The following is a 21,391-nucleotide window of genomic DNA, read 5'->3' as shown; positions in this document are numbered from 1 at the left end:
TTCCACAATACACCACACTATACAGACAGCATGGCTGTGTCCTATCGCCTTGTCATTTTGTACCTGTCAGGTTTAACAGTACAACAATACACCACACTATACAGACAGTATGGCTGTGTCTTACCTCCCTGTCATGGTTTAACAGTACAACAATACACCACACTATACAGACAGCATGGTTGTGGATTACCTCCCTGTCATTTTGTACCTGTCCGGTTTAACAGTACAACAATACACCACACTATACAGACAGTATGGCTGTGTCTTACCTACCTCTCATTTGTACCTGTCAGGTACAACAGTACTATAATACACCACACAATACAGACAGTATGGCTGTGTCTTACCTACCTCTCATTTGTACCTGTCAGGTTTAACAGTACAACAATACACCACACAATACCGACAGTATGGCTGTGTCTTACCTCCCTCTCATTTGTACCGGTCAGGTTAAACAGCAGTGCAAAACAGTTCCCACACTATACAGACATCATGGCGGTGTCTTACCTACCTCTCATTTGTACCTGTCAGGTACAACAGTACTATAATACACCACACAATACAGACAGTATGGCTGTGTCTTACCTCCCTGTCATTTTGTACCTGTCAGGTTTAACAGTACAACAATACACCACACTATACAGACAGCATGGTTGTGGATTACCTCCCTGTCATTTTGTACCTGTCAGGTTTAACAGTACAACAATACACCACACTATACAGACAGCATGGTTGTGGATTACCTCCCTGTCATTTTGTACCTGTCAGGTTTAACAGTACAACAATACAACACACTATACAGACAGTATGGCTGTGTCTTATTTCCAGTCATTTTGCAATGATACTTCTGGAAAAATGAAACCAAAAATATATCAAAAGGTGATAAAGTTTATTTGAACATCAGAAACACAAGACAAGTATTTTAACGATAAAGAAAACAGGTATTGGAAATCATATAAAAAAGTATATAAACTGTTGCGATTCTAACACAAATAAATTGTAACTTAAACATAAAGAGAAGTTTTTAACACTATCAGTGTAAGGTATATACTACAGATTATATCTATTTTGGTCTGATGTTAAGTTATAATAGGTGGAAAGATATATAATACTGAGCCAATATGTAATTCGTGTCTACTTATAACAAAATTATCTTTATATAAGTACTACATTGGTGACTGTAAACAAGTAAAGTTAAAAATAACATGTGATATACATACCATTACATGATTCTGAGAATCACTTTCTGATTCGTAAGCTCACTATTTTTCTTGTGTCACAAAATCATAAAATATTTGGTCTTTTTTGCAAATAAAATTATACAAAACCATATTTTTTTTCATCAGAACCCGTGATACATGTAAAACTTTTTTTTTGTGTTGTGATTTTAAGTAGTAAATTATTGTTTAAGGTATGAAAAACTGTATGGGCAACAGGAACACACACTTAGGTTTGTTGTAGTACTGTATGTGCAGCACTTTTCATGATGTAAATATGAATGTTGAAAAGAATGATAAAAATTGAAACAAATAGTCCTAATCAACAGTTACCAGTACGCTGTGTCCTAAACAGCACAATTAAAACTCTCCATACAGAACTCTAGTGATATGATCTAATCAACAGTTACCAGTCCGCTGTGTCCTAAACAGCACAACTAAAACTCTCCATACAGAACTCTAGTGATATGATCTAATCAACAGTTACCAGTACGCTGTGTCCTAAACAGCACAATTAAAACTCTCCATACAGAACTCTAGTGATATTATCTAATCAACAGTTGACTTGTTAAGTATTTCGATATTTATCTCTCAGTAAATGTTACAGTTTAGTCAATCTCATCGTCCAAGCAAGTCAGATGAAATGGAGGAGCAGTGCATGTACAAACATGTGAGATAAGTTTGAGAAAAAAAAATCTGTGGTGCTGTATATAACTTATATTCAAAACCGTTGGAAAATTTCAGAGCATTACACCATCATTTTATTGTGTCTATAATTTATTGACTCAAATAAATGATTTAACAGGATCCACGTCTACAACTGAATACGAATATAAAATATCTTCGTATGTACGTAAACTTATGTCTATTACAGCAGTTTTACCTCCAACTTTCACTGACAGATAATTCACACCTGAATGTAGATGTTCTGATGTACTTAAGCTCACTTGTCTTATCTTTAACTTCCATCCACAGATCTAAGACCTATTGTTTAATCAGACAGTACTGACACATTTAACATATGATACCATCGAAAATAGATAATCATCACTGAAATCAACAATATACAATTTGACTTTTGATATAAATTTCACAGCAAAAAACAAAACAATAATTTAAACAAAGGTGAAAACCCTGTAAGACAGTATTATTAAGAATGGAAAAGTATTTCTGTCAAAGGTACAAAATTTGAAAAAATATTAAAGTACAGTGTAAATGAGATTTGTACAGATCCTTCTGGCAACATTTGTTTACAATATTAATACAAAGTAATACAACACAAACATACAAGTTGATCAATCATTAAAATCTAAGTTTCTAAAAACACTAAACACTCACCTACATGTCATCAATCCACTGTAGAAATCCATTAAAACTATACAAAGGTTTACTTCTCTCTTTCTATTTTTCTCTGATTTGACTGATCACATACATAGTAACTGCTAAAAGCAAAAAGTAACCTCAAGCTCTTTACAACATAAAAATGCTCTTTGATGAAATGCAATTTACCCCAGCTTACAAAACAGAAAAAAAAGCTTTTTAGATATCTCCTTTTGAGTTAGAGAAACTCATCCCTGTTAAAACACAAACTTGCTTTTAGTTACCTCACTTTCAGGTAAAACAGTTTACCCCTACTTACTAAATACTAAAACTTTTAGTTATCTCCCTTAGGGGTAAAGAAATAGACCTTTGCTTTAATAACACTTAAATATTTAGTTACCTCCCTTGGAGGTTAAGCAATTAAGTTTGATTACAAAACAAAAACACTTTTAGTTATCTCCCTTTCAAAAAAGCTATTTAACTCTGATTATATCACAAAAACAGTTTTTATCATCTCTAAGTGAGGTTTATCTGCCTGTACAATAGAATGGCAAATTATGATAAATTGATGCTGTACTATCTCAACAAGAAGTGGGATACACCCTTAAATAGCTAAAAAAACAAATTTCTAATGTAACTTGCAACACATTTGCACAATTCTGTCCTGGATCATTCTTACATTTAACATACTTCAAACACAATAGGGATGAAATCTGACATTAAGGCTGGGCACATCAGCAAGAAGACAAAAAAGGGGTATGTAGGTAACAACATGTATTTAGCATCACACAGATATTGCAACAGTTCTACTTACTGGAGGGATTAGACAAATATCATGTATCACTTAAAACAACACAATGGAATTGTAATAAAAATGGCATTTCAAATTGGAGACAAATTTGTTGAAAATATCACCATTTGATCAATAGATAATAATGTTTTTATAAGTATATGGAAAAAATTGGAAAATGGTTAAATTTACATTACAAAATGAATAAACTCTAGTTGACAGCACTAACAATGTCAAAGATATCATACACATACAAATCTTATCAATTTCAGTTTGGTTTTTTTCATATTAAGTTTTTTGTTGTTAAGAAAGTCTCTCAGACAAAAGACACTGCAATGAGATTTTATCTGTAGCAGAATTCAGAGTAACGAAATACCGGAATGAACAGGTACAAGTTCTAGAGACAAGTTGTTGAGACAAAAGTGCTTCAATACAACTTAATATATGTGTTACAATTCTCCTACACAAGATTAAATCTGAACAGTGGAGACACTGTGGACACATCAAAACCATTGCTGTAGCATGGCATATTCATCAATAAACACATGTTTGCAGACTTATACAGTAATACAGGAGGATAAATGCACAAAGATAATAAATAAAAAAGTTTTACTTCCTGGTTGCCAAATGTCAGTGCTGAGCACAGCAACGAAGTGAAAATACTTGTTCGGGAAGGTATGCTGCTTTTTTTGGGTTTTTTTCCCATAAATTTATCATAGGAATGGCAGGTACTTCATTTCCTTTTCCATAGATACTGCTGTTACAGGTTCAATGACACTTTAACAGACACTGTCTGTAGATCTATTTTCAGGTGAACACCATATTTCATTAACCTGACGGCTGGGGAAAATATCACATTCGCAGGTTGATAAATCACCATATTAACCAGAAAGCAGGTTAATAACTGTTCTATTTTATGACCTTTCCCCAACATTTAAAAGTTACAATATGACAATTTCCTGTCGCTGGATAGAAAAGATCAAAACGAGGATAGAGGGAAAAAGGAGTAAATAGAAAATTTCTGAAAAACCAATATTAATGTTAACTTAATAGATAAATTGATATACATTAAAATTCAACAAACTTAATAGGCAAATACATAACAAGACATGTCAGTGTACAACACCATCCCATTCCAGTCATCACTTCTCAAAAAAAATGTGGGAAAATCTATTGTTACTATATTTGGGTATGAATTAGTCTTGTTGGATTATTATATCAGTCCAGAGTGCTGTTACAGTATGATGTCATAGAATATAGGGAAGTACCTTGTTACTATATTTGGGTATGAATTAGTGTTGTTGGGTTATGATATCAACCCTGAGTGCTGTTACAGTATGATGTCACAGAATATTGGGAAGCCCCTTGTTACTATATTTGGGTATGAATTACTGATTTTGGATTATTATCTAATTCTGAAGGGCTGTAATGATATTTGAGCTTGGTGAAAATGTTTAGAATCAGCCAGTCAGGTAAACCAGTCATGTAAGAACACTTCTGATGTTTACAAATATAATTTGAACAAATATATCAAAAGAGTGGCTGAATGCAAAGAATCAACAAGTCGGGGAATAGGATGTTGTGGACAAAATAAATCATTGTAAATGACCCTGGCATTTCTTTATTGTTAGTAACGGAACATAAGAAAAGACAAATAAAACTTGGTATTTAAACAGGACACTTATACAGCCACTGTTTCAGCAGTACGTGGGTTTTACCTCCCAAACATTAGCACCAGGGAAAATTATAACAGCAGAGAGAGCAATTCAATGAAAAAACGTGATTGATGATGGCACAAATATAAAGAGATACAGAGATAAGGTTTACAGAGAGATGCATCCGTAACATTTGTATGTCACTTTACACTTGAAAGTACAGGTGATACAATAATACATTTATTCTATTTAGCTCCCATTAGGAAATATACTTCATTTCATTTCAATTGCTTATAATTTTCAAATATGCATCTAGCATACCCTATAATTTCCTAACAAGCTGGAGATTTTGAAACCTACCTTTATTTTTCTTTCATATTATCAGTTTACTTTTTTCTTTTTCTTAATAAAAAGAGGGAAATTCAAAATTCAGTCATTTGAAAATATAGCATTATTCCATAATGATAATGACTGATGTGAATGTGGGGTAAAAGGAACACATGACAGGAGAAATATCCAATTTTATGCCTCAATGTTGTCTCTAAGATTCTTAAAATCCTAACACACATGAAAGTTGAGGAAAATTATAAATGAACTGGTAATCTTTTATCTTTGGAGTATTTTGCTTATTCAATTTAAAATGATAAAATATAAATCCAATGGATGATTCTCTTTTGCCTAAGTAGGATCTATTTATCTGATCATCAGCTCTCATAATCTCTGCTTTTTGTCCGAGTTGGGATGTATATTTAATAGAAATATGAAAATATTACACTTTTAGTAAAAGAGAAGTTAGGTGCTTAAAGAAATTTTGAAAAACTACACATGTCAAGGTCTCATGATAGTAAGAACCTCCTATCTATTAATATTCATGAATGTTTATCACGAGCTACAACAATAAAGTATACAAAAAGTCTGCTATATTACTAATTATGTCAGTTGTCTTCATACTCCACCACCTGATCTTTCCACTGGAATCTTGTCACGTTCCTGCATCATCTGGGTAACTTGAGCAAATCTTGAGTTGGCCACATGTCCACTTTTTAATGCACTCATCAGCTACAACGGAAAAAAAGTTCATGTAAAATGTTATTTTTTTGTAACTTTTTAATAGTTTGATTGATTGGAAAAAAACTTAAATATCTGTCACTTCAATTTTTTTGGCGAAAAACTTTTTCTGACTGCATCGTCTTTTTATCTTTTTAAAATGATAACAAATTTGTTACAAATTTCAAATTTTTCCACAGAAAGCTCGTTTATAGCATAATCACCTTTATTGCATTCATGGTGAGATAACAGAAAACCATTCAATGAATTTAGATTCCATGTTAATATAGAGAGAAAAGATTTACGAAAATTTGTTCTAGTTAGAAACAAAAACGTTACAATTGAAAATTTCAAGTTCTAAATAAACATCAGATTTGTCTTGTTTTGATACTGTCTAATCTATGCAGCATCTGATTAAGTATGTGCATAAAATACCTCATTAATTTGACTATGATGTGAAAATAGGATATACCTGTAATATTTCAGATTCTACTATCATGTTAATATTAATGTCATAAAAGTCAAGGACTGGTACCTTATTTTTATCATGATTAAAAAAAAATGTTTATAAATGTGTGTCACTTGCTCTCTGTATAATTTATAGGGTGGTTCTGGGAGTACATTCATTTCCTGTTTTTTGAAGAATTGCTGACATTAATGTAATGGTTCACTCATTCAAAACATTCGGTCTTTGAAAACATTACTACATTTTCACCAAAGAAATATAAGAAAATATTAACTTAGATAAAAACTTACATTTTCACTGCATTAATGATATGTTATATAACAAAATTTATGAAATATGCTATCAGAGGCAGATGAACCAAAGGTTGAAAGAGAGCATTTACTGCTGTATCTGTGCTGTATACATTGCAGGTTTTTTCCTTAAAGTAACATTTTATTTAAACCTATAAAACATAATGTCAAAATATCTAATGTTGAAGAATATAGTCCTGTTGCCTGCCTTTTTCTGGGGCCCTGAGTAAAATTTACATCACAATTGGATTGATTTAAAAATGTAGTAAAAAGATAATCTAATGGTTTCCCAATTAATATCATGTATCATTTCACTTATATAGCAGAATTTTTCTCATTTCTATCAGCGCAATATTGATCTGTCTAAGGCAATACACAGCCATGTTCACTGTTCTTTCACTATACACCTATCCATGTAATACAGGCGAGCGTGCATACAAATATGATGTGATCCTCCCCAACTGACCCAAGCACCTGATACAACGTATACACATTTGTGTACAACAATAGTTATTTGCAGTGACTGTTTATATTTTGTTTTAATTTTCTAAGGAAAATTTTGTTTGCTATATCTAGGTACAAAGAATTCATTTTCTATGTTAAGTTGTCAATTAATCGCAGAATAAAAAGAGAAATGATTTTTGTGTAATATGGCATCCTTGATAGTATGTTGTCGACATCAGAAGCTAATGTGTTGGGTTTTTTTTCCCTCTCAGTATTTCAGTTTTAGAAATGATAGAAAAATACTCCTTCATCTGTTGAGGTGAAGAATATTATTTCACCCTAAAGGTCACAAAATGGGGTAAAATACTCAGTAGAGCCTTGGATTTTATGACATTTTGTGACCTCTCAGGTGACATATCCCTATCCTACGCCATGCCATGTGAAACTGTGTGTAACCTTGATCCTTTTCACACATAATTTGCTGTCTTCATCCTGCCATATTTGTGAAATCATCCCATATGATTCAGAATTTGGTCTTCATGTACTACAGAAACAATCACCAACAACGTTAATAAATTCATAAATCTTGTACCTAAATGCAGAGGATTGAATGCCTGAACATGTGCCAGATGATTATCATTTAATTATCAACATACACCTGGAATGTCTAGGTCAATATTCATTTTAAAAAGAGGATTTTCCAAGATGACAGTTGAATCAAATTATTTTTTTTTTTTTAATCCAAATTTCTTACAAGACTAATTCTACAATTAGTTTAGGATATTCAGTTTTAAAAATATAGCTGAAGATTACCCACCATGTACATTAAACCAGTGAAACAAACACAAAAACATTACTGCACATATTATATTCAACATCTAGGGTTTACAGGTTAAATTTTGTTAATTATCCAGTCTATATCTAATGTCTTGTAACAAATATTGTAAGAGTCTATCAAATGAATTTACAAATAAATACTGAATGTAGTCCCTAATAGATTTTGATCTTTAACTTTCTGTTTGGTCACCAAGTCCTTTTTAATAAACTATGACTGATATACATGACTAACTAGGTCATTATCCAAAAATCTTTCAAAGAATAATCTAAACACTAAATTCTTTTTTTTTAATTAATCTATTAACATTCCTTTTGTTAGATGACAATTCAGAATCCTTGGTTTGTTTTTAAAGATTGCAACGTTAAAGAAATCAAAGAACACACTGTGTAAGCTGTGGAAAATTATTCCCAAAATGTATAAAGTCAAGTTTTAAGAAAATTAATAGCTGTGCAGAACAATAATCATATGTGGAGAAAGTCTTTGACACACTGATGTAGGTAATGACAGTTTTAAACTCCAAGCTTTCAGAGAATGCTTGATAAGTCTTCTTTAAAAATTATACTTGAATTCGATATGCTTATTACAGAAAAATTAACTTGCTGAAACATCAAAATCTCATCATAATTGTTGAAAAAGTTAATGTAATTATTTAAGAAATTTTAGGTAAGTTTGTATCAAGACAGAAGTAATTGTCACAGCAAGCATGTAATTTTAATTACTTTGTTGATATATTGTAAGCAATATAAAGCAACGTTGCAAAAAAGTGAAACCACACAAAAATCTTTTTAAAGTGAAATGAATGTTAAGAAAGCACACGACAGAGGTCAAAGGTCAAGGCCATCAATAACCCCCATCGATGAGAATAAAGTAATTTATGAATAATCTACAAACACAACAAGAGATCCCACAGGGATCTTGACAGCCACCATTGTTTGATCTTTATATGATCTTTAAAAGTTGGATCTTTCCCCTTCTTTTCTCTTCTCTCTTCTCGATCCGTTTTCGCTCTTAATGATATGAAATTCTAAAATTCATTTAAGAAATAACGATAAAGATCTTTAACTACCATTTCTGTTTTTGTAATCAGTTGCAACATCAAAAAGGCACAACCAAGGACCTAGAGAAATCTACATATGAAATTTCAGAGAGATCTGTCCAATTCTTTTCAAAAAATACTGATAACAAACTTTCATTGTTGAAATCTAAGATGACAGCTATTTTGTTTTTCTAATCTGTCCCAAAATCATACAGGTACAACTAGAGACCAAGGGTAACGGACATATACATTTTTAAAATGAGTCGTCCAGAACTTCTTAAGAAATAGCAATAACAAATTTCATTTAAAAAAAGAAATCAAAGGTGGGCGCCTGTCAGCCACGTTATGTTTCTAATCAGTCCAAAAATCAAACGGACATAATTAGGGACCAAAGAGAACCTGCATATGAATTTTAACGGAAATCCATACAGTCTGTCTCAAGAAATAGTGATAACAAAAACTGTTTACAGACAGAAGTACCTCAAACCATGGACGTTGTGCAATTTCAGAAACCCCTACATGGCGAGCTAATAATTTGATAAAGTCAGGACTGAAATGATGAATTCAAATAACAAAAATACTGAATTAATTTTAGCAAAGATTCATCTCTTTCTTAAGAATCATTTGATTAAAATTTATATATATATAAACAGACAGATTCTATTTCTCATCAACAAAGATTCTATTTTTCTTCAGATTATATTTCTTATCAACACAGATACGATTTCTCATCAACTTATTCTTCATATACTTAACAATAATGAGAGATTATATTTTTCATCAATACTTCAATTTATCTTCTTTTGACTATTTCATCATTCTCAGATAAATCTATCTGGCCACTGATTCTATTTCTCTTTCATATTGTTATCCTGTTTTCAGGATACTAAATAATAGTGATAAATTCTACTTTTACTTGATTTTCATATTTTTGACATACATACAATAGTGACAGATTCTATTTCTCATGATTTTTTTTTTTTTTTGAATTTTTTTTTGGTGACCTGTTTTGATTATTTTTTACAATTCAATTATTATAATGAAATAATTTCATGTTAGATTCTATTTGTAATAAATCCTGTTATCCTGATTTCCATTTTCAAGAGAGTAAAACAATAATGTCAGATATTACCTATTCTCATTTTTTTTCCTATTTTGATTATATTAACATTTCAGTCACTATATCAAATGATCTGGTGATAGATTCTATTTCTTAAGGTATTCTATTATATGCTTTTTATGGTAAAAGGAATAAAAGAATTTAATATGACAATGTGGTAGGTGTTGACCTTTGACCTTGTGAGTTTAGGACGGGAAAAGGTTGTGACTTGTGTACCATATGACGTTTCTTATATGCGCCTATATCATCAGATTGACTTCTCCAGTGATCGTTAAGTGACACGGCTATATTTACATAGTACATCAACTACAATGGTAAATAAATAAAAAAAACATGACAGAAAAATACCAACAGTGCCTTTCTGTATTTGTAGAAAGAGAGAAAGAGTCTGGCCAAGAAATGATTAGTATATAAAGCTGTTGAAAATAACCAACAAGGTAAGTGTATTGTTCTACCTGTTGAATCAGGGTTCCCTCAGATTACTACTATGGTTGATACCATATCAAACATTTTGCCCATTATCTCCACTTGTAGATGTTTTTACCAAGAGAAAACCATATTGAATCCTTGACTTAAAGATAATTCTAAATACATTTCAGAATTTTGGTTTTTCCTGATTGTAATACAAATTTTGTTATGTACTGAGGTGACGATTTTTGAAGTGATTACAAATCAGAGCAAAAAATAAATTTTGTTATCAATTGTAAATGTTTTATACACTTCATGTTACATTTCTATGCTATTCCGGTATTCACAGTTGATTTTCAATGTCCAGCTTGACTACTTCTTTGGTTCGGGAAACCCCCTCAAATTTAGCATTTATACCGCTACGTGATAGATTTTAAAACGAGGCAGTTCCTTTTGTAAACATGAACACATGACGGTGGGCAGAAATGACAGCAACAGTAGTGACACAGTCAATAAAATCCTGTTTATCGGCACTAGATTGTTTTTATGGGTATGGCAAATGTTATTTAATAACTCTAAATCAATTCAGAATTACGAAATAAGTCAACAGTAATTGCCAACCAATTCAGGCAGGAAGCCATTTTGTTTAAAGGCAATGGTGTTTTGTGTGCAAGCGTTATCGTATATAACACAAAAATTTACGAATCCAAACTGTTGATCAACGGATAAGGATTTCCTCAATAATCAGTTAATTACTTTGTATACATTTCTCAGTGAAAACCAGCTGTCATTGTTAATAAGTCAATACACTTGATATACATTGTATAATATGCTATAAAAAAAATTAATACGAAAAACAAATTTTATCGTGATGTCACTTAAAGTGTCTTATGATTTCACCTAAGATAAGTCAAGTCTGGACAGTTTTCTCTCATATCCTAAAAATCTGCAAGTGGAGATTTTGATCATGTTTACAAAATATTCAGAGAGCAAGTGATACACACGTATAACAATGCTTATTGAATAGGATACAGTTTATAGTATTTTGTGCACATTGTCCAGTACCCTTGATGAAGGCTTGCGTTTCACCAGCTGTAATCAACCAGTTGTCATTTAGTTTTTATAATAGACTCTACCATCAATATGAAATATTTGGTTTTTGGTTTAAATGTGCTTATATGAAAATACAAAAAAATGATTGCAAACACAAGAGTTAAGCATTTGTGTTTGCAATAATTTTTCTCTATTTAAATAAAAAAAGTGAGAAAAATACATTTTTTCTTATGAAAATGTATATATATTTTTTACACTGCATAATGATCCATTGTGCTAAAGGAAAATCTATTCACATTGTACCTAACATAAATTGTTTGGTTGTCTATATATCTATCTTTACCACACTTCGTTTTGCTCTTTATACCACATTTAGCTACCATACCCAGTGAACCAAAAACATTTTTAAATTATGAAAAAGCCAAGGTGTGGGCTTACTGCAGGACAAATCAAATTTGTATAGAGTATTCTATAGAAAAACACTATATACAGGTGGGCTTATTACCAGACAAAGAGTTATCTGACAACTGTAATTAACAGCAACTGAGGTGGCTGGCATTGACTTACCACCAGGCTATTTGTAGGATAATTATCATGGTATACAAATTACATACTATCAAACTGACTATTCCTTAATCTGTTGGAAAATAGAAATCTGGTAGTCTCATGGAAACATAGGATGATGGAGGGATCAAAGAAGGGTCTAGGTGTCCATCATTGTTTGACAGTTTTTCTTCTTTCTTTTTTCCTTTCCTTTTACTTTTAATTATATTTGAAAATTTGAATTTAAGAAAAGAGAGTCTTGGGGCACCTGTCATTATTTGATCTTTATGCGATCTTTTAACAAATGAATTTTCTATACTTCCCTCTAGTTTTGCTTTTAATTGAATTGAAATAAGAAAAATCCTTTAAAGAAATACCAATAATAATCTTAAATGCAATGACTGAAATAACTGCTGTCAGCCATTTTGTTTTTCTGATCTGTTTCAGAATGTCATGGGTACAACAATGGGAAGGTACATACAAAACCTGAGAAAGATCCATTCAGTATATCTCCAGAAATAGTAATAGCAAAATACAGTTCCTGTCAAAATCAAAAATGGTTGGGGATGAAATGAAAAGTATATTTTGAGTTGTAGGAGCTGCATTTGACAGTGCTGCCATCTTTATCAAATACACATAAATTTGACAGTGCTGCCATCTTTATCAAATACACATAAATTTGACAGAATAGTTGGCTTTACTACAATCTGCTTACAGATGGCAGAGTCTATTACAAAAACTGGAGTAAAACAAACACAAACAAAAAAACCAACATCAACAAATCTATCAATGAACAATTAGGTTTTACGAAATAGCAGGATATGACAGATTGTGAAAATGGAAATGTATCTGATAGCCAATCAAACTGAGAAATCTTAAACATCAAACATTTGGAATAAGGATGATAAAAAACTTAAGCACAACAAATACTAGTTAAAATTGTTGTAAACTATTCTAAATAAATAGTGCAACAGCTGTCACACAAGGCCAAAATATGTAACAGATAGTGTAGCAGAGAGAGATCCACCTCCTTATAAGGCCTGGGCCAAATGACACAAACATTTCTAATTGTCCCATTAAAATTTGGAAGTTTAAGATGCTATATATAGGGAACATTGTGATATTTGCTTGTTTATTTCAGTAGAAAAGGTTAAAATTTCTAAAATGTTGATAAGCGGCTGAGCAATTGTCATGTAAGCCCAAAATATCCTAAACTGAAATCAGTACTTATTGAATAGAGAAGGATGGGAAAGCCTTTAATTGACTAAGAGAGCTAAAGAAAAATCCTTGTATTAAAATCATTATGTTTTCCTAAATCTAAACAAATTTTATACTCGTGTCTTTGACGGGAATTAGGCTAAATAGAATGTGCAGTATAAATAATTAAAGAACGAAAGAATTTAATGTGAAATTAAACACAAAATCTTTATTGAAGTTTCCAATATTGTTGATTGTGATGGCTTAACTTTGAAGTATCTGAGGTATATGTACCATATCACTGATATCACTGATAGCTGGAAATTTGTGCAGTAAACATGAACTGTATGAAAAAAAAGTAACCATCAATGCGTTCTAACATCATATTTTGTTTTTTTTAATGTTCATGTTCAGAATGTGTGATGAATATAAAAAAAAACTTTCATCCAAGTCAAAAAATCTACTTATATGTTTAAAACTAATTTCATTGCTTGGACTCCCAAGTTGATACTTCTCCATAAAAGTCAGTAAATGTAATTCACCAATAACATCACCTTATAATTAGGATCATAATCACATGATTTTAAACGACCAGCCAATCAACATGGACATTTTTCTCCACGGTAAATTTTGTACTTTTTCATGGAGAAGGCTCAACATGCGTGATTTAAATCAAGAAATAAAAAATAAAACAATTTATTTGACTTAAAATTAGATAAGTGGTTTTTTTTTTTTTTTAAACAGAGTTTTTATATTCTGTATATATTTTGGCCAAGCTATTGACAGCTAACACTTAAGTGTCAGTCTCACTCATCAGGGTCCAGAATTGACACAATTTGGGGCAGCTTAGATGTTTGAATTCCACGGCCATCTCTTTTGTGAGCCTGCACTGCACTTAGCAGCTATTTGTAAACCACAACATATAATAATCATTCTATATACATGTACAAACATTTCTCAATTGCAATTCATTATAATTTGCACATGTTTCTGTCGATAAATCCATCATGCTTCACTGCTGTATTAAGTGGAAAGATTATGGATGAATCAGATAAAAATATGTTTGGTATTTCAAGATAAAAAATCTTGTAAGCTGGCCATCAGCCCCAATTTTTCTGAGAAATTGTAAAAATATTTGTTAAAAAAAAGTCTCAGAATACTGATCAGAAAAAACATGAAATTTCTTACCTGTAAGAATTCACCGAGATCTACTTGAGCATTTTTGTTCAAGTCTACTTCATTCAGAATATCATGGAGTTGATCCTCTGTAACTCGTTCTCCAATTTTCTGTGATTAAGAAATCAAAATTATCAGCTTAAGAAAAAGGATTATTTTCTTTTATTGTTAAGACATTTCATTAAGAATAGTTAATATAATGATTTATGTAGGTATAAATTTGTTTGTAAATGTGGCATGTTTGGATAGATTAATCAATTATACAACGGTAGATCAATCATTGTGACTTAACACAATACTGCAACAATACATCCATTTCTATAACTTCAACAATAGATCCTTTAACCAATACCTCACAAAGATTTACAAAATCTCTCAACTGTCACTAAATAGTGTAAACATTTAAGTGGGTTGAAATTTTTCTGTCAACATCGAACAGAAGTGATGGATTATTTTTTTTCACATAAATACTCTATGATTCTCAATTACTGTTACTTCTCATAAACAGACTATACTCCACCATCATAATAATCTGTGATATCTGACGTGTTTGAAACTTGATGACGTTATATGTTTAAAATTTTCATTTTCCACAGAGAAAACTGAATAATGAAATAAATCTTTCTCTAGCAACATCTGAAGGGCACCTTTAAAGTGTAAAAGTAACAACACTATCTATTGAAGCATAAGATTCAGTGTTAGTGACACTACCATTGAGTAGGTACCTTCATACTTGCCTGTTAGGTGATTGACATGCTGGTATTATTGAACTACTGCATTAGTTGATAATATTTGTGGGAAATTTAATCTGGCTATATTTGAGGTCATTAACATTAAATACCCATCAAATGTTTAACATCAATCAAAAAGCAAGGACATTTATGCTATAAATGATACCAATGTATAGGCATAACCAAACTAATCACCGTGAAATAGCCCAAAAACAAATGTAAAATATTAGCCCCTACAAAATTAAACATTTTTACAGTAGTGGCAGCAAAAAGATGAGATCACTTGAATTTTCAATGAAAAAAACTAATAAAGAATATTTTCACACATACACAATCCAGAATCTTATAAGGTTTATAACTTTATGTTATGATAGTTTGAGTTAAGTTTGGCTTAAGTTAAAACCAAATCTGTTGAGAAGTTCTCAATCTAGAATGTGATGTGATGTAAGGAGACGAGACAGAAAATGGCAGAACTGGCAGATATGAGTAATACTACAGGACCCCCTCCCCAAATACTTCCTTAAATGGTGTAAAAACTGTAGAAGATGTAGGCAGAGAACAAACTTAAAATCAATACAAGTTGTTAGTCATGATCTCTCTCCTGAAACAATCTCTAACTTTGCAATTCATTCCTACATCTAGTCTTGTTCCACAGGCAACCCAACATAACACTAGAATTTGTATAAAAGCTGATCAACTCCTAATCATCTTTTCTAGACTGACCTTGAAGTATTTACGAAGGTCGTTAACAGTAATGTAGCCTTTATGGTCACTGTCTAGGTTCTTGAAGCGCTTCACATACAAGTTGATTTCATCTTTTGTGAAATTAATAGGCACATTTTTGGCTCCAGTTCCTAGATCAAGTCCCATCTCTCTTCTCAGGAAGGTCCGTGCATGTTCTATTTCCTCCTGAAGATTGGAAACAAATTGAACCACTGTATACAATAATATGAATTCAAATTATTGTCCAGTAAAGTTAAATGTGTTCCTTATTTCAATACAAAATACTGTAAGATCACATACTTTCATGAGGCTCAAGTTTCATTTTTTTTTTTTTTTAATCGCTGATTTGTTGACACATGATTTCATAGACAAATATACAATACATTATAATTTCAACATTTCAAGGACATATGAATTCCTGGATTAAGAGTACCCATGAAATTGATGATAAAAACCCACCACAAACAGTGAATGATTCCACAGTATCTGATGTACAAATATCAGAGGAATCTACACCATCAATCTGAGGTACAAATATCATAGGAATCTACACCATCAATCTGAGGTACAAATATCATAGGAATCTACACCATCAATCTCAGGTACAAATATCATAGGAATCTACACCATCAATCTGAGGTACAAATATCATAGGAATCTACACCATCAATCTCAGGTACAAATATCATAGGAATCTACACCATCAATCTCAGGTACAAATATCATAGGAATCTACACCATCAATCTCAGGTACAAATATCATAGGAATCTACACCATCAATCTGAGGTACAAATATCATAGGAATCTACACCATCAATCTGAGGTACAAATATCATAGGAATCTACACCATCAATCTGAGGTACAAATATAGGAATCTACACCATCAATCTGAGGTACAAATATCATAGGAATCTACACCATCAATCTGAGGTACAAATATCATAGGAATCTACACCATCAATCTGAGGTACAAATATAGGAATCTACACCATCAATCTGAGGTACAAATATCATAGGAATCTACACCATCAATCTGAGGTACAAATATCATAGGAATCTACACCATCAATCTGAGGTACAAATATCATAGGAATCTACACCATCAATCTGAGGTACAAATATAGGAATCTACACCATCAATCTGAGGTACAAATATCATAGGAATCTACACCATCAATCTGAGGTACAAATATAGGAATCTACACCATCAATCTGAGGTACAAATATCATAGGAATCTACACCATCAATCTGAGGTACAAATATCATAGGAATCTACACCATCAATCTGAGGTACAAATATTGACCAATAATGAATTTGGATTATTTTATTTTTTTGTTCTTATCCTTTATTCATCAATCTGACAAAATGTCACAAGAAAATAAAACGAGACCAGTGATTATCAAAAAGACTTCCTGTTTTGAAGTGTCTTCCATGAGATTTAACACAGATGGCTGATCACATAGTCATTTAGTTGTAATTTAGATATACCCTAACCTATTTAACTGTCTGACCATAACATACCTTTTTATTATCCAGAAATTCCTTTTTAATTAAACTAATGGTTAATAGCCTTACTTTTTAAGGTCATGGTTGGTTGATCAGAGGCTGATGTTGTAATTTTCCCTTACTTTTTAAGGTCATGGTTGGTTGATCAGGGCTGATGTTGTAATTTTCCCAGACTTTTTAAGGTCATGGTTTGTTCATCAGGGGCTGATGTTGTAATATTCCCTTACTTTCTAAGGTCATGGTTTGTTCATCAGGGCTGATGTTGTAATTTTCCCTTACTTTTTATAGTCATGGTTGGTTGATCAGAGGCTGATGTTGTAATATACCCTGACTTTTTATAGTCATGGTTGGTTGATCAGGGCTGATGTTGTAATTTTCCCTTACTTTTTATAGTCATGGTTGGTTGATCAGGGCTGATGTTGTAATATTCCCTTACTTTTTATAGTCATGGTTGGTTGATCAGGGCTGATGTTGTAATATTCCCTTACTTTTTATAGTCATGGATGGTTGATCAGAGACTGATGTTGTAATATTCCCTTACTTTTTATGGTCATGGTTGGTTGATCTGAGACTGATGTTGTAATATACCCTTACTTTTTATAGTCATGGATGGTTGATCAGGGCTGATGTTGTAATATTCCCTTACTTTTTATAGTCATGGATGGTTGATCAGAGACTGATGTTGTAATATTCCCTTACTTTTTAAGGTCATGGTTGGTTGATCAGAGGCTGATGTTGTAAATATTCCCTTACTTTTTATAGTCATGGTTGGTTGATCAGGGCTGATGTTGTAATATACCCTGACTTTTTATAGTCATGGATGGTTGATCAGGGCTGATGTTGTAATATACCCTGACTTTTTATGGTCATGGTTGGTTGATCAGGGCTGATGTTGTAATATTCCCTTACTTTTTATAGTCATGGATGGTTGATCAGGGCTGATGTTGTAATATTCCCTTACTTTTTAAGGTCATGGTTGGTTGATCAGAGGCTGATGTTGTAATATTCCCTTACTTTTTATAGTCATGGTTGGTTGATCAGGGCTGATGTTGTAATATACCCTTACTTTTTATAGTCATGGTTGGTTGATCAGGGCTGATGTTGTAATATTCCCTTACTTTTTATAGTCATGGTTGGTTGATCAGGGCTGATGTTGTAATATACCCTTACTTTATAAGGTCATGGTTGGTTGATCAGGGCTGATGTTGTAATATACCCTGACTTTTTATAGTCATGGTTGGTTGATCAGGGCTGATGTTGTAATATACCCTTACTTTTTAAGGTCATGGTTGGTTGATCAGGGCTGATGTTGTAATATACCCTGACTTTTTATGGTCATGGTTGGTTGATCTGAGACTGATGTTGTAATATACCCTTACTTTTTATAGTCATGGTTTGTTGATCAGAGACTGATGTTGTAATAATTCCTTCTTACATAAAGCTATAACGCCAAAGGCATTTACCTCTACATCTTTACATTAATTGATCCATCCTTGATACTACAGGCGTTTCACTACACCACTCTGCACTCCTGTAACATTTCATGGCTAATTTGAAGGTTCTGTGTGTGACATCTTGTTTGTTGTAAAGTTCAGTATCGCTCCTTTGTATTCTTCATTCAAAGACCATATCAGGATATGATTGGTTGTTATTTTTCTCCTGGAACCCACTCTAGACCAATCAAATTACTTCACAAGTGCCTTCAATTTTGCCATAACATATGTTCGAGGGGTGCAGAGAGCGAACTGATCATAACCCCTCGAATATCAAGGATGCAAATGATCACTCTATAAAGCATACTCTGCACAGGAAATGTAAAATCATGTGATGAAATAGTGATAAAAACTCTGGTGATTTATTACTGTCTGTTATGTATTAAAGGCTAAACTAGGAACATATGGCCATTGTTCATCTCATGATCATTAATGTAATAATAAAGTGAAGCATATTAAAGATGCATTGGCCTCAGTTTGATCAAAAATTCTTTATGTACGGAAATTCCCACTTTCAACAGCATTCCTTTATCTAAGGAAATTCTCACTTTCACCAGCATTCCTTTATTCAAGGAAATTCCCACTTTCACCAGCATTCCTTTATGTAAAGAAATTCCCACTTTCACCAGAATTCCTTTATGTAAGGAAATTCCCACTTTCACCAGCATTCCCTTATGTAAAGAAATTCTCACTTTCACCAGCATTCCTTTATCTAAGGAAATTCCCACTTTCACCAGCATTCCTTTATGTAAAGAAATTCCCACTTTCACCAGCATTCCTTTATGTAAAGAAATTCCCACTTTCACCAGAATTCCATTATTTAAGGAAATTCCCACTTTCACCAGCATTCCTTTATCTAAGGAAATTCCTACTTTCACCAGCATTCCTTTATTTATGAAAATTCCCACTTTCACTACCATTCCTTTATTTAAGGAAATTACCCCCCTCATCAGCATTCCTTTATTTAAGGAATTTCTGAGTTTCACTAATATTTCTTAACTTACGGCAATTCTGAGTTTCACAAGCATTCCTGATTTAAAGAATTTTCTTAACTGGAATATTAAAATTTGCAATCATGAAAGAATTCAGAAAAACATTCCTTTGCATATAAATACTGCTGTGAGTTAACTAAAATAGATAGGTTTTTTTGGTTCAACCTTGAATTCATCCTCAAATAATTGAAATGTGTATTTCAGCTTCTTCCCTACTGAAAACAAACTAAGTCAAATAAGTTTCCCCCAAACAGAAGCTTGTACAGGCTAAGTATATGGATCTCTGTTCACATGACATGACCTATCACCTTCTGCTTTTTCTTGTCCCATTTCAGTTCTTCTGCCATGATCTCCACGATTCTGGGTAGGGCTTCCTCAGCAGCATGTACGTTGCAAAAGGTAAGGCGGGTACGCCGTGCCAGCACATCAATTGCTCGACAAGCATATTCCTTCACTGCATATCGTACCTAAATTATCAGTAGAATAAAACACTCTTTTAACAAATGTTCATATTATCAGATGAACTACATCTTATTACACAACAAACGAAAGTATCTGAGTTTCTCTAAAAACAAGTAAATGTACCAAACTACAGAATTTCAGTACAAGCAAGGAAATTATATCCTCGTGTAGTGTCTCTGTGGCAGACTTCAGATGACGATGATGATGATGATGATGGTGATGATGATGGTAATGATTGTTTTGACAGGGTGAATCAACTGGGTGCTTGGAAATTGTGAATTTGTTTAAAAGAAAGTCTATCAATGCCTTAAACCCAATATTTGGTTTCCATCACTGCTCACAATTTTCCATTTCACAATTATAAACTGTTTCCCGTTTTTCCGCTAATGTCTCATTTTCACTATAAGATTGCCAAACAAACTTTTTTATAGGCAAATTTTAATTGAGTAAAATTTGTGATATAGAATTTCAGTTCCTGCTTTTAAAGAGATCTAATTACATGCTACATTTATGTATCTGATTTTGATACCAAATTCTAAAGTTTGACTCTAGTGAAAAAACCTATTACACTATAATAAATTTAGGCAGGTAATTTTTATAGGTTTTCTCTAAATAACAGACCTTCCATCCTACTACCAATCAGGATAATTTTGTTTTTTCCTTTTCTAAAATACCAAACTTTATACAAACCTCTGCCTCTATGTATGGAAATTCCTCGTGTAAACGTTTGCCAACGACAGGCCATCGTTTTCCAGTTAGTGAGGCAAGCTTGGCCACTTTGAAGGCTTTGTCTCCGTAGGTACTGGCAAGATGCTGCGCAACCTGTTGTAACATTTAAGTAGATAATGTGTGAATTGGTTAGAATCTTATAGGGAAAGAA

At 32.4% G+C, this 21,391-nt stretch overlaps 1 protein-coding gene across 1 annotated transcript in view; it reads right to left on the bottom strand.

Moving 5' to 3' along the window:
• Positions 1-872: 872 nt before the first annotated feature.
• The window catches only part of LOC132562353 (glycerol-3-phosphate dehydrogenase, mitochondrial-like), a 29,773-nt gene continuing 9,254 nt past the window's right edge, over positions 873-21,391 (bottom strand). The window contains exons 12-16 of the mRNA XM_060227092.1: positions 21,202-21,333; positions 20,358-20,516; positions 16,055-16,240; positions 14,613-14,711; positions 873-6,041 (exon numbers count right to left, since the gene is read on the bottom strand). Coding sequence (XP_060083075.1) covers positions 5,928-6,041; positions 14,613-14,711; positions 16,055-16,240; positions 20,358-20,516; positions 21,202-21,333 — 690 coding nt within the window. The 3' untranslated portion in view covers positions 873-5,927. The remainder of the gene's footprint in view (positions 6,042-14,612; positions 14,712-16,054; positions 16,241-20,357; positions 20,517-21,201; positions 21,334-21,391) is intronic.

The sequence above is a fragment of the Ylistrum balloti genome, unplaced genomic scaffold, assembly GCF_031769215.1.
Source record: "Ylistrum balloti isolate Yb309-2 unplaced genomic scaffold, AGI_CSIRO_Ybal_v1 Utg371398, whole genome shotgun sequence".
NCBI lineage: Eukaryota > Metazoa > Mollusca > Bivalvia > Pectinida > Pectinidae > Ylistrum > Ylistrum balloti.
This window is presented reverse-complemented; position numbering and strand designations above follow the sequence as displayed.